At 53.8% G+C, this 14220-nt stretch overlaps 4 protein-coding genes across 4 annotated transcripts; 3 read left to right on the top strand and 1 right to left on the bottom strand.

Annotated features, from left to right (window-relative positions):
* Positions 1-1990: 1990 nt before the first annotated feature.
* On the top strand, positions 1991-3921 carry CCOS01_11052 (D-lactonohydrolase; the record flags this gene model as incomplete). The annotated part of the gene is made up of 7 exons (XM_060459205.1): positions 1991-2272; positions 2357-2511; positions 2629-2822; positions 2908-3015; positions 3122-3331; positions 3413-3509; positions 3633-3921. 7 exons carry the CDS (start codon positions 1991-1993, stop codon positions 3919-3921), a joined length of 1335 nt encoding a protein of 444 aa, XP_060309937.1.
* Positions 3922-4219: 298 nt separating this feature from the next.
* Positions 4220-6970, bottom strand: CCOS01_11051 (fungal specific transcription factor domain-containing protein; the record flags this gene model as incomplete). Its single annotated transcript, XM_060459204.1, has 9 exons — positions 4220-4309; positions 4365-4522; positions 4583-5401; positions 5449-5644; positions 5703-5981; positions 6035-6066; positions 6125-6353; positions 6410-6806; positions 6873-6970. The coding sequence occupies 9 exons, from the start codon at positions 6968-6970 to the stop codon at positions 4220-4222; spliced, it is 2298 nt and encodes a 765-aa protein (XP_060309936.1).
* A 1211-nt stretch (positions 6971-8181) lies between these two features.
* On the top strand, positions 8182-9535 carry CCOS01_11050 (uncharacterized protein; the record flags this gene model as incomplete). The annotated part of the gene is made up of 3 exons (XM_060459203.1): positions 8182-8262; positions 8410-8958; positions 9032-9535. The coding sequence occupies 3 exons, from the start codon at positions 8182-8184 to the stop codon at positions 9533-9535; spliced, it is 1134 nt and encodes a 377-aa protein (XP_060309935.1).
* Positions 9536-10646: 1111 nt separating this feature from the next.
* Positions 10647-13979, top strand: CCOS01_11049 (uncharacterized protein; the record flags this gene model as incomplete). Its single annotated transcript, XM_060459202.1, has 3 exons — positions 10647-10681; positions 10740-13272; positions 13335-13979. The coding sequence occupies 3 exons, from the start codon at positions 10647-10649 to the stop codon at positions 13977-13979; spliced, it is 3213 nt and encodes a 1070-aa protein (XP_060309934.1).
* Between the last annotated feature and the right edge of the window lie 241 nt (positions 13980-14220).

The following is a 14220-nucleotide window of genomic DNA, read 5'->3' as shown; positions in this document are numbered from 1 at the left end:
TGCCTTGATTTGCGGGCTTGTGTCTTCATTAGGGAAACAGGAGTCGTCCAGTCCAAGAAAACAGGAATAGAGGAATCGTGGTCAAACAAAATGCGGTGGTACCTGACACCGGCATGCTGAGTCTGGGCATGAGCTGCGAATACCTTCTAGAATATTTGGGAGCTACTTTCTGAAGAAGCTATCCGAGTCACAGAGACCCACACATGGGTCAGACCAAAGACTTGCAAATGCTGCAGATTTCAACCAACCCCGGCAAAGAAACATCCAGCCAAGAACCCAAGATCCTGAATAACCTGTTGAACTACGATCAGAGAGATGAGAACTGACAAAAGACATTCCCATCATGCTGGTACCACGGCCAAGCTGTCATCACGACGGAAAAACGCTGACGATCCCCCTGCAGACGGGCCTTGAGGCCTCTGGCGTAGCCGTCCGTCAGACGAATCACACGGCAACTTGGCCGAGCGGTCTAAGGCGCCAGACTCAAGTTTCCCAACAAATGGTAACTTCCCTGTAAGCGGGGCGCATTCTGGTCTCGAAAGAGGCGTGAGTTCGAATCTCACAGTTGTCACTCGTTGCTTTTTGGTATTGGGCTTCATGGCTCTCGTCACGATAACTCCCTTTTGCCTCTTTGTTTTTTCACGTCTGTGGCGTATGTCATGCAATCGGAAGAGTTTTGGGTGTGGCCAGCGAACGTAACATGGTATATCACCGCGTTATTTCCTCTCATCAACTACCCGGCATTGCTTCTTGAGCATCAGGAGTTAGTTGACTCAAGTATCTTTCCAACCACCCACACCCATGGTTCGTGAGGGGAACTTCCTCCAGAGGATTCAACCTTCTTTCTGCATGCTTCATGGAATGATGATTGACAAGTATCCTTCCCGTTCTACCCGCTTTTCCGGTCTTCTACCCGCGCGACGGACACACATCGCAACGACGTAAACTCTTTTCCGACTCATGGGTTCGTTCCATCATGCAAACAGGGGTCTCCGGCCACACCCACCCCCCAGAGCCCCCCAAAGCCAAACTCAATGGGGGACAAGGAAACAAACTTGGGGCTACCGCCAGGCTGCTCAAAGTGTAGTCTCCGATTGATTGCGCTCTAGGAAACATCGTGAGCTGTAGCCATTTTAAGCTTAAACAGTCGTCCTTAATCACCTACTTAGATCCAAATAGACTACTGATCACGACTGCCGGTGAGTCAATTAAAGATCATTGGGAACCGAAGCGGCCTCCGAGCCGGAGCTCGGGAATGGACTCTCGCCCGGACCTTCATGTCCACGGATATCCCCTCCCCTCCCCTGCCAAGTCTCGCATCCATCATCAATGACTGGAGCTCTGGCGTCATCTCCGTTTTTTGAAGTACCGGATCATGGATGGCATGGTAGTAATATCAAAGAGCAGTAGATCATCGAAGCCAGGCCAGCCCAGGTCCGTTTCCCGCCCGGCTTTTGTAGCTTCTGGCTTTCGCTGTCTCTTCCCCGCACCCCGCATCGCACCCCGGGTTCTTTACCGTGCAGTGGTTGCATCCTTCACTTCGACGTTTTGTTTCTCATCTGCCATCTTACTCGAGAATCCGTGTGCCATCCCAGGATAGCATGCATCCTGCGGTCTTTGAGCCGGGGTCAGATATGGACAGATGCTTCAAGTACGACTCAGGCATCGCAAGGTGGACAATGTGGAGGAGGAGGAGGAGGAGGACAACTGCCGTTAATTCCCTCGGACAACCCGGGTAATCTCCGCCGAACAGGACAGTCCGCCCTCTCGGTGTCCACCGCGGCCACTGCCCAGACTTTTCTTGGAGTCTAGTCTTCCTGGGATCAACATGAACAAGGGCCCAAAGATGCAAGCAAGCTAACCACGTCTTTTACCCCTCATACTACTACCTTGCTTTACGCTTTACGTACATCTCATATTGGTATCCGTACCTTGCGCGCCAGTATCCGTACCATCGGTGAAGACTAGAGTCAAGGACGGAGAAGAGAACATGGACTTGGCGCCGGGGTATAAATCAATCCTCACCTGCAATACCATCCCACCCTTAACCACCTGGTCGTCGTCGCTCCAGAATACCTCCGTCATGGCCTCCTCCTTCTCCATCGCCGCCAGCTTCGCCGGCGCAGCGAGTCTTCTCCTCTCCTCTTCGGGAGTGCATGCCCAGGTTGCAGCCGCACAGAGAGCGCTCCCCGCGAAAGCCCAGATTATCGACCAAAAGAGCTTCAATGTCTTGGAGGTCGTCCCGCCTCCGTTAGAATTCAATGCTTCTTCGGTATGTCACCCAGAAGTCGCTTTGCTATGCGTGACGAGTTCCAATGAGTGAGCATCCGAGTCATTGACATGGTGTTTGTGTTAGGAATTCCTCTGGCCGGGCGTCACGCATGAATCTCTCACTGAGAAGCCATTCCACATTTACGACCCGGAATTCTACGACATCATCGGTAGCGACCCGTCACTGACTCTCATTGCGACCTCAGAGACGGATCCCATCTTTCACGAGGCGGTTGTATGGTATGCCAAATCCCCTCCGTCCCATCACTCACTCATATGCACCCTCACTCACTCGCTCACTCACCCCCTGCCTTAACCTCACTTATGAGTAGTAATCAGCTAAGAAAACCACCAAAGGTACCCCCCAACAGAAGAAGTCTTCTTCGTCCAAAACGCCGGACCCCCAGCAGCAGGAACCGGCCTAAACAAGTCCTCCATCGTCCAAAAGATCCGCCTCGCCGACGCAGAGGCTCTTCGGAACGGGTCCCTGGGTACCGCAGAGGTCACCGTCACCACCGTCCCCTCGAACCCGCAGGTCATTAATCCCAATGGTAAGAACGACCATGCTCGCATCCACCGTCTATATCCCCCTTGTCTATCCCGACCTTATCAAATGACCTGACTGACATGAAACAGGTGGAACAAACTACAAAGGCCAAATCATCTTCGCCGGCGAAGGCCAAGGCGACCGCGTACCCTCGTCGCTGTACCTCATGAATCCGGTGGAACCCTACAACACCACAAGTTCGTCCAAACCTCCCCTACTCTCCCCCTCCAGCCTCAACAGACTTCCCCTCCAACTCTTTTCCCTCCGAAATCTCAAAAAGCTAACCATCCACCCAACCTCAAGTCCTCGTAAACAACTACTTTGGCCGCCAATTCAACTCCCTCAACGACGTCGTCGTCTCCCGCCGCAACGGCGACATCTACTTCACAGACACCCAGTACGGCTACTGGCAAAACTTCCGTCCAGCCCCGGGCCTCCCGAACCAGGTGTACCGCCTCAATCCCACCACCGGAGCCTTGACCGTTGTTACCGACGAGTTCGTGTCGCCTAACGGTACGTTTCCGGTTTCCTGCCGGAGTTTCTCAGCCTAGACGAAATGTTGAGTTGCGAGAAGGCTGACTTGTGATACGCCAGGCATCACCCTCTCTCCGGACGGCACATACGCCTACGTAACAGACACGGGCATCTCCCAAGGCCAATTCGGCACAAACTTTACAAAGCCAGCCACAGTGTACGCCCACATCTTTTCACGTTTTCCCTCCCTCTCTTCTTCCGCTCCTTCCCTCCTCTCTTCTTGAACCCTCACCGCACCCTCCCTTCCCAAGCTTGAAACGCCATCTAACACCCACCACAGCTACCGCTTCGAAGTAAAAGAAGACGGCACATTCGAAAACCGCAAAATCTTCGCCCACACGTCCGCCCGCCTCCCGGACGGCGTCCACTGCGACTCCAAAGGCAACGTCTACGCAGGCTGCAACGACGGCGTCCACGTCTGGAACCCGTCCGGCAAGCTCATCGGTAAGATCTACACCGGCACCACGGCGGCAAATTTCCAATTCGCCGGCGACGGGAGGATGGTGATCACGGGACAGACGAAACTGTTTTATGCCACGTTTGCGGCGTCGGGTGTTGCGTTGACGTGAGGTGGGCGGTGGTGATGATGGATGGTCGGGATGAGAGTGGTAGTGATACCTTGAATATGATCAGGTATTAATGCATACAGCTAATTGGATACAAACCTTGATCTGAACAACCCAGATCTAGTAACCCGACGAAATCTCGAATCAATTTTTTGCGTTAAATTCATTTCTCGTACATCATCTAATATATATTACGCAGCGTCCCCTGTGTCGGGTTTGGGGTTGGCGATAACACCATAGCGGTAGCACAATCACCCATTCAACCTGGTTGAGCAGGATCCCACCTTACCTCGTGTACTTCCTACCCGTTGAGCGAGTCTGTAAAGCTCTTCAGCCACGGCAAATCGATGGTGTCGACGTTTGGATCTTGGACCTTGGTATCCCAGACACTCTGCAAGAATTATTAGCATCATTCACGTACGTCGTCTTCCACAAATTGAACGAACCCAGTCCAAGGTCATGGCCGTGTCCACTCCCGTCATAGGAATGGGGATGGACTCTGACGAACTCGCGGTGGGCATGAATCCCCACCGAGCAGGTCCGTCTTGTTCCATCCATGCAGGTTCCACGGGTTGCTGAGGCATGTACCCAGGTATAACGGGATCTATGCGGGTTCAGGGTTAGCTGAGGGGTACGTGAAGACGATGTCCATGGGGGCACCCACTGCATGCGAGTTGATAAGACGGGCGCAGTCCCATGTCGGAACCAAGCATTCCGTCCGAGCTAACGGTCTCTGGAGTGCTCTCGTAATGGTCTCCAGTCGACAAGCTAAGCATACGAGACAAGATCTTGAAAGCCCTAACGGCTTCACTGGAATCTTTCCGGTTGGACTTCCAAATATCTCTAGACGCCTGAAGAATGGAAAGGAGAGGCTCCTTGTCAATGTGTATCCCAGTCGTGTTGCGACCTTCGGGGCGTAGAAGGTGAGACAACTCCAGGCAGAGCATCATATCCGCAAGGAGAAAGTCGTGAGTGCTCAGGCTGGAGACGAACCAGCGCTCGCGTGATAGACGACCTCCAGGCTTATACTCCTCGTTGACGTTGAACTGAATTTCCAAAATTTTGGTAGCCGCATTGATGCAGGCGAATCTGGAGTGCGCGAATCGGATATCCTTGCGTCCAAGCGTGAAGTACCGGCGGTGGAGGACGATGCGGGCTTTCAGGTACATGAGCTCTATCCAGAGTCGTTGCATGATCAAATCGACAGTGTCTTCGACGGAGAGAGTGAATGATCGATCTCGCAAGACAGGAGGGATTTCTTCATGGGCCCTTTCCAGCCGCTCATCCAGCCGTAGGACTTCTCCGTAGTCGGGACTGCTGCGACTTGCCATGCGCGAGACAATATCGCTAAATACCACCACAAGTCTGGATTTCACAATCGTGTACATCACTGGCGTCCGCTCGACCTCGGTCATCGGACGCTCAGGGGGTAGCTTGACTGTAGTCTCGTCGAAATCCCTATCGTGGAGGTTGCGAGGTAGACCTACGTACATTAGATTTCAGAAACCACATAGGGAAGAAAAATCAAACCTGTGTCGAAGTATTGAGACTGCACGTTAGAGGGAAGTCCGAATTGGAAGGCTATGAGCACGTCGATTTCGATTACGATTGTCCAGAGGCGCTTGCGCATCTCGCCTTCAAAGACCGACATGCCCTTGAAATGGCTTGGGTCTCTATGCATTCCTGAATGCATTGCCAAGCGAACGATGATGGACATGAGGATTGCCTATTTCGCGTCAGTTCTGCGGGAATTCGTCCTTTGAGCGGAGACCTTCATGGCATACCGTGCTCTGCTGTGCATCGGCTAGTCGGAGATACTCTGATCCAAAGTACAGCATCATCGTTTCGACCTTGTACTTCCCAGGGGTCGTGTAGTTGTCTAGGGCTAGACACCGCGCACAGTGACTGCGGAAAATGTCGGCAACGTAAGTTGCAGGCCCCAAGTCGCCAGGGACTGCTTCGTCTGCCCTCAGACAGAAGAAGGCAGCATGGTTGATCATGGCGAATAAGAGTGCAAGCCAAGTTAAGGAGAATCGACTTTGGTCTTCCCAAAATTCATGAAACTAGAATACGTGAGCGTCTACGCAATAGTTGAGTGTGATCGGTCAACCCTTACCTCTTTCCAGAAAGTAGGCACATGGAACATACCTACGCGGGGGATGCCGAGTCAGTAAAATACGTATGCAGTCGAACTCTGAAGACATACACCAAGCAGGTTCTTTTCCCTCAAAAAATCGTTCAATCAACCTAGTCGTGATATTCCTTGGCGGCAGCAGTGCCATGAGAGTAGTCATGTTGGCCGTTGGGAATGCCCCTGAAAGAAGAAACGGCACGGTAGGTTTCGAGGCAGCATTGCTGGCGGGTATGTCTTCAGGCTCTTCGGCGTCACATACTACATATTTCTTGGTTTTGAAATGCGTAGTGAGCCTGGTGATCTTGGGAGAAATCAGTACAATCATGGCTTTGCTCCTCAATGCTTTTCTAAACTCACGTCGTCGAGAATAGCTTCCCAGTTGGCAGCATCCACATACCGCACCCTGTCCACCATCGGGCCCGCAGTCGTCGGCTCCGTGATTCCCATCAGGCTGGGGGTTTCAGTCCCGCTGGAAGATTGTTTGGCGCTGACGCTAGACGCGCTAGATTCCGAGATCGGGTTTCGAGACATCTCGACCTCTCGACTCCGCATTTGGCCCAGCTCCTCGGTCAGACGGTGCAGCTTGGCTTGCAAAGCCGCCATTTCGGCAGACTGCGGTGTCTGATGGCGGAGGGCGGCATGTTCAGAGCTCGCACCAGGCCCTCCTCTGATCAGATATGGCACGATCACGCAGGAGCTCGCAAGGCCCCGCTTCTCGCACTGGTCGCAAGGATCTCCGCGGTTGCACTTGCGCCTGAGAAACACGCGAGGCTGTCAGATGCAGTCCAAGGCTGTTCAGGCCGCCCATGGGCAAACTCACTTCTTCTCGCGACATATGGTGCAAGAGTACCTGACACGGCTGCGCTTCTTGGAACCCTCGTAATCGGTCGGGTCAGCGCCCGTCGCCTCGGTAGCCATTGGAGGGTATCCGTAAATTGGATCCTTTCGACATCCGAGCTTGGTGTAGCTGACTCGTTTTCCTGTGGCTTACGACTGCGAAAGTGGAATTCGGCATCAAATCTTCCAAAAACCAAACTCGGCTGGGCGTAAGGCGGAAAAAGTCGACTGGTTCATTGACGAAAGTGATCTTTTGATCAATCACGTTTCCAGGCGATTGCCGCCAACGACGACTCCCCAATGGACATGCACGCTTGGGTCCTGTCATGTTAACGTAAGCAGGCCTGGCCATACGGCGTTCGCTATCAGGCTCGATGGAGACGATGCAAAGGCCCAGAAGCAACTAACATTTAATTAGCGACAAATCCATCTGCCATGCATAATGGATACAAACACAAGCCCTGGTCTGTCGACGATTTGCCAAATCATGGCGAAAGAGGCCACAATAGGCCTTGGCAAAATTGCCGTTCCATCCTCCAGATCGCAAGCACAACTTGAGGCTTGCTATTCCTCAAATTTTCGAGGAGCAAACAACGTCGCTAAAGCCACCTTGAAAATTGGAAATGGCAGACAGAAACCTAGGTACTGCACATCATGTCGAAACAAGCTGGTTCTGGTCGATATCGAGTTTATGGAACCAAGTCAAGGTCGCCAGAATATCTGGATCGTGGAGGGGGGGCGGATGGTCTTTATATTACGATGTCCCGGGTGAACTCGAGGGTCACACGTCTATTTAAACTGTGTATCCCATTCCCTCGGGACCGGAACATTTCCAGAAGAAGGTGAACCGTCTGACGGCATGCACGTCTGGTGTAACCACGTTGGCGTATACGCGAGCGTGTTGACTGGTCAAGGGGCGAAATCCGGAGTTAGAAGGCCGGAGTTGTGGTTTCTGGCACAAGATGATGGCAGATTAAGCCGGTCGGCCAGCTCGACAAGGGTCCTTGGCATGCAAGCGGTGGCATTCTCATACTGTTGGAGCTAACTTCCAACAACATCAGTCTGTGACCACGCACTGCTAATTGGATGGTTTGGATGGACTGACCCGCCTGTTGGCTGGTTTGTCGAATATGTGAGCCTTGATGCTGCAAGGGAGGACATGGATTCTTTGAAACATATGGAGAAAATTTTGCTTGGTATTTAACCTCGTTGGCGCACTGCATTTGCTGTGATCCAATTGATATTCTCGTTCAAGAGCACGCCGCCACGGTGAGAGCGACTCAACTCGCTGTATGGCGCACGTACCACCCTCGGTGAAGGTGCCTGCCGGCCACCTGCCTAGCATTTCAAGCTTTCGTAGCTCTTTCCGCGGGGTAGGTACGGATACCTACGGAATATTATGTATTAGGCAGGAAGATCCGACTCTAACCCCACTTCCCTGCACAGCGAGGTACCCGCTTCTACGTGGATACTCAGTTTGATTCGTCCAATAAGACGCTGTCACTCAAAATGACGTACAGAGGAAGGAGGCAACCACCAACGCAATCCTCCGCCAAAAGTCACCGTTATCGTCGCATCGCGGGCACACCACTCTCAACTCAAAACCGACGACCGTGACGACTTCCACTCTGACTGCCGTTGTCTCCCATCTTCGCAAGCACGACGGGCAGCGAAGACCGTATATCGCACAAATGTCCGAGTCGCAGCGCTCCGCGTGGTCATCCCGCGCCGACCTTCTCCTACGCCCTGTCGAGCGTCCGGTGGGGTACCTGAAGCGTGCCAGCATCGCGGCCTGGTTTCCCATCCGCGGCATCTGGTACTTTTTGCGGAACAAGGAGTTCTACCCGCTATTCCTTAGCCGCCTCCTACCACTATCCATCATATCATTTCTCGTTTACTTCATCCTCTTTACATTTGCCTTCCTCCCACAGTTTGCACTTCTGGCCATCTTCCACGGATGGGGCGCCTGGGTCAATGCGGTAGTCCTTGTGCTCGGAGAGGGTCTCGTGGTGATCCAGGGTCTCTTTGAGGGATTCTTCGTCGATGAGTGTCGAGTAGATGTCTTTGATGTGAGTTGAATCTGTCGTAGTCTTTGATCTTTGGTGTTCTCTTCGGTTTTATGGTACTAATCGTTCCCCCAAGGCCACCCTGATCAAAGAGTCGCAAACAGACCTCGTGGCTCCCCACAGGATCCTCTTCCCCGATGCTCCCACCGCGGTCAAGATGCTCGGCAAGCCGACGACCCCTGCCGCCTTCACCCCATGGTCTATCATCCAGATCATCGAGCTGATAGTCTTCTTGCCCCTCAACTTTGTCCCGGTTGTTGGCACCCCTGCTTTCATCATCATCACGGGTACGAGACTGGGCAAGCTGGCGCACTACAGATGGTTTCACTTGCGAGGGTTGAGCAAGAAGGAAGCCAAGAACGAAATTCGGGCGAGGACGTGGGAATACGTATGGTTTGGCACGGTCGCCATGATTTTGGAGCTGATCCCTGTACTGTCTTTCTTCTTTTTGTTGACTACTTCGGCTGGGGCTGGACTCTGGGCGGCACGGATTGAAGATGAGAAGAAGAAGCGAGCCGTGGACGCTCTCATCGGAGAGCCCCTACCGCCCCCGCCCCCCTACGAGGACGATCCGGTCTAGGAACATGGCTAGAAGGATTTGGAGCACCAGAATATTTATTGGGATCGATCGAGCAAGTAAGCAGGCCGGCAAGTGAATACGTTAATTCACTGGTTAAGTCCTCGGATCTGTTATCGTTCCGGCATGCCTCCATTACGCCAGACATGAGCACCATCATTAGCTCGTACACTCTTTCTTTATGCCCTGGGAAGTAACTTCTGGAGCCCTTTCTGCTTACATTTTGCACCCAACGTACCTTCCCTTGGCCCCAGCTTGCCGTGAAATGATGGCGTGATCATCTGCCACCCATACTTCCCGTCTCGTGGCCTGACGTGGAAGGTGCTCTCTCGCCGAAGTTGCTGTACCGCAAGGTACCGCGTCGAAGGAAGGTAGGCAGCCGAACGGCCTCGTGCTCCTGCCTCCTACCCACCTAACCTCCTTCTTTTCTCCCTTCTAGAATCTCATGGCAACATGTCATATGGGTGACCGAGTACGTGCTGGACTTCAAGGTACAATGCCTAAGTCCCGGGAAGAACATCAGGAAGGAGCCAGCCCAGTGCCTCGGAACTGGGAGCACTTGAAGGTGCGCATACCAGAGCAACGGTTGGGTCCACGAGGACTTATGCTGGGCTACATTTTCCCGTATACTCTTTGAATATATGATGGGAGAGCAAGTGGTTGTTTTGAGAGCACGTTTTGATGTTGACCGCATGGAACCGGGGCCTTCTCAGTGAAGCAAGACGAGTATTTACTCTTCGCGATGCTACCGACACCTTCCTTCCTCTGTTACAAATTACATCGTACGTTGGGTTGCGTCATCGGCCACAGCTGGTTCCAGGACCTTAAAAGGAGGAAAGAGAGGACGATGACTTCCTTCCCACGATCCAGCTCTACAGAATTCTCTCCTGTTCTTCCCCGTCCTACTTAATCCCCCAAGGACCCCCCATTTCTGCTCTCTTCTTCCTCTCCTCTTCATCCTCTCTCTCATCTCTTTCGCCCCAATCCTTTTCCCTCTGCGTTGTCATTGTCTGTCTTGTTCGCGTCGTTCTTTGCGTATTCAATCCGATCAGCGTACCCTACGTATTCTACGTGTTCTTCCTACACCTAGATCCGGCACCTCCGATTGCCCAAGATGCGGGCTTCCCTCTTTGCCATGGCGGCCATGGTGTAAGTTTTTTCTTGCTCTCCAGTCCCATTCGAGTTTGAAGCTGACAATACATCTCAGTGCTGGCACTTATGCCCAGCCAACATGTCCCTCGGCGGCGACCACCACGGTCTTCATCACGGTTGACTCCAACAACGACCCTGGTCCCTCGATTGTCGTTCAGACTGTCACTGCAACCGTTCCGTTCTCTGCCCCTTCTCCTTGGTCTCCTACCCAAACTGGTTCCCCCGGTCTTCCGGCCACTCTCACTGTCACCATTGACAGCTACGATCCCCCTCCTGGAGGATCTCAGTTCACCGGGCCCAAACCTTGGGAGTCTTCCCCTGCTACAGGCGCTCCTGTCACTATTGTCACTGCCACTGTCTACTCCCCGGGTTCTGGCGAGCCCAATGGTGGTTCCCCTGGTTCTCCTGGTTCTCCCGTATCCCCTGGTAACTCCGGCCCCGGTGGTCAAGGAACGACAACTATTACGCTTCCTGGCCCTCCTGGCTTTCCTTGGAACCCTTCTCAATCTGCCACTACCGACTGCCCGTTTGCTACTGGTGACCCCAGTGGCTCTGGCAGCAACACCGCGGATGTCACTGTGATCACCACGACGCTGTACAGGACAGGCACCAATCCAGGTCAAGCTACACCGGCCGCGGACTCGGTTGTTGCAACCTTCACAGTCACCTTCCCACAGCCTGCCGGAACTGGGTCGGTTCCTGGCTCTGCTGTAACGGACGGTGCTGTCGATCCTGCGTCTGGCGAGCTGTTCACTTACACCCTGACTGCACCGGCTGCCACTGGGCCTGCCGTCACCAACACTCACTCTAGCCCCGACAACGGCAATGGGGGCTCTGTCACAGACTTCACTACCACCCTCTACCGGACTCGTCCTGACTCTGGTCAAGGAACGCCTGTCGTCGACACACTTGTCACCTGCTTCACTGTCACTTTCCCTTCTGCAATCGGCACTGGACCAGTCACCGAGGTCCCTGCAGCTTCAACCCCCGCTCCTGGAAGCCCTGGCAGCAGCGGCTCTGTTGGTACCACGACTCGCTACGTTCCCACCATGGTTCCTGGTCCAGATGGTTCCTTGAGCTACTCCATCCAAACCGTTGTATCGACTTACACAGTTCCCACTCCCGGTTCTCCCTCAACGGGAGGCTCAGGTGTCACAACTGTCTATGTTCCTGCTAGCCCAGCTGGCGCCACCACTGTGATTGTCCCTGCCAATCCCGCGGGCGGTTCAGCCGGAGGACCTTCCACTGTTGTCACCACAACTCTGTACGCTTCTCAGCCAACCATTGGCAATGGAAACCAACCTACTGATTCTTCGGACCCGGGCAACATTGTCGTGTTCACCTTGACAGTTCCTCAGTCTCCTGCCGGGGGTGCCTCAACTTACACCACGATTCTTCCAAGCATCCCGGGAGATGATGGCTCTGCTGGCCCCAGCTCTGTCTCTGTTTCCACTGCTACGATTGTCCTGACGTTGCCAACGCCTCCTACAACCCCCGGAGATACCACTCCTCCTACAATCCCCGGCGGCTACGGTGACCCTGTAATCCCTGGTGCATCTGGAAATCCTTCGACTGGTGTTCCCGGCTCAGGCACTCCTGGCTCCGGCACTCCTGGCTCTGGCACTCCTGGCATTCCAGTCACAATCACAGTTCCCGCAGGTGGTGTTAGCCCTACGGACACCAACGGTCTTCCTGGTGGTGGGATCCCCATTACACTCACGATTCCCGCAGGCGGTGTTTTCCCGACAGATACTAATGGCCTTCCCGGCGGCTACACTGATCCGGCTGAGACTGGCGTCCCCCCCTTTGGCGGTCTGCCTGGACCACAGATCACTGTCACTGTTGCTCAAGGAGCTCCTAATGGAGGCGTCCCAACCACTGTTGCTGGCGCGCCAACTTCAGTCATTGGTAGCTACTCTGTCCCTGTCGACCCTGCAACTGCTGCCGTCGGCTCTCAGAACTCGCCTATTGTCATCACTCTCTGGCCGGCGCCATCGACGGTTGACAATGCTCTTCCTGGCGCTGCAACCTCGACTTCATGCACCAGCTCCGAGTCCACCACGTCCACGACTGTGCTCACCACCAGTTTCATCAACGTCGTCGCCGATGAGACCACCACGTACACGTTCCCTTACGAGTCTCTCGTCACAAAGGTCGATACAATTGTCGCATCTGCCTCGGACGTAGCTGTCACTGGCGGCGCTGTCACTGGTGGCGTTGTCACTGGTGGTGCTACTGGCTCTCCCGTTGTCTCTACCATCATTGGCGTTTCCACCATTCTTGGAGTCTCTACCATTGCTGGTGTCTCCACGGTCGGTGGCCCTGCCGTAACCGCATCCACGGCCGAGGCCCCTGCTGTCACCGTCTCTCCTGCCGTCACTCCTTCAGTGTCTACTTGGCAGAGTGTCGTCGTTCAGAGCTCTGTGGTCCAAGTTTTCACCACTGGAGTCTTCACCTCTCTTGTTCAGCCTGGCGGGGTTCAGAGGCGTTATGTCAACACAACTGCAACATCCAGCACACCCACACTGACACCTGTTGCGACACCCATCTGTACCGGCACCACAGAGGTTGGCAATCAGGTTCTCGATGTAAGTCGCTCCGCTACCGCTGACTCAAAATCTCACTCACTTGCTGATTCTGACCCGCTCAGTTTGATGACGTCTCGTCTGGCCCGCTTTTCAACCCTTACCACCGGTTCTGGTTCTCCAAGGGCTTCCTTGTTGGTCCTCCTCCGCTGATGCCCTTCCTGCCCTCCTCTGGTGGTCGTCTCGTGGAGTTTGTGCCCCCAATTCTGTCAAACACCTCTTCAGATGACGTCTCCGGCGACACTGCGCAGATCGGCATGGGAAAGCTGGCGTCTTCTCCTTGCTTCCAATTTGACTTCTTCGGCATGAACCTAGGTTGCCACTCCGACTCTGCGGTTCCCAACCAGCTTTGTGTCTTCACTTTCACTGGATACAGATGGGATGCGACCAACGCCACCGAGACAGAAGCTGTCAGCCAGAAAGCTTGGGTCAACGCTTGCGACCAGTCTTCCGGCTGCCCACTTACGCCTTTCTCAGCTGTCGATTTCACCGATCTCAGCTCCATCCTGATCACTCTGCAAGTCGATGGTAAGCCTCAGGTTTGGTGGTCTGATGACATCCGCGTCGGCTGGAGCAAGAATGATTGCGCGACCGCCAATTGCCGACAGCAATTCCAGCCAGAGAACATCCAGCTCCACGCAGGCCCTTTCTTCTACTGGACCAGCTCAGGCCTGAGGGTTCTGTCTTCGTCTAGAATCAACCGGGGTTGAGTTTATAGGAACACATGATGATCACAAGAATGATTGCAATAATGGTGGATTGAGAACTGTTGTGTTGCCACACGATTTGATCCGAATTTCTTGGGCGGCTCATTGCGAGCCGGGATGTGTGCTGAAATGACCATGGGAGAAAGGACCACCTACACCTATGTATGCTATTGCTAGTATTCTACATGAATGATTTTTGGAGGTCTCAAACCATTGTTACAGTCTCATCTCGCTTTCCTTGCAT

This window comes from Colletotrichum costaricense (assembly GCF_030867565.1).
Source record: "Colletotrichum costaricense strain IMI 309622 chromosome Unknown Scaffold_12.1, whole genome shotgun sequence".
Taxonomy (NCBI): Eukaryota; Fungi; Ascomycota; class Sordariomycetes; order Glomerellales; family Glomerellaceae; genus Colletotrichum; species Colletotrichum costaricense.
This window is presented reverse-complemented; position numbering and strand designations above follow the sequence as displayed.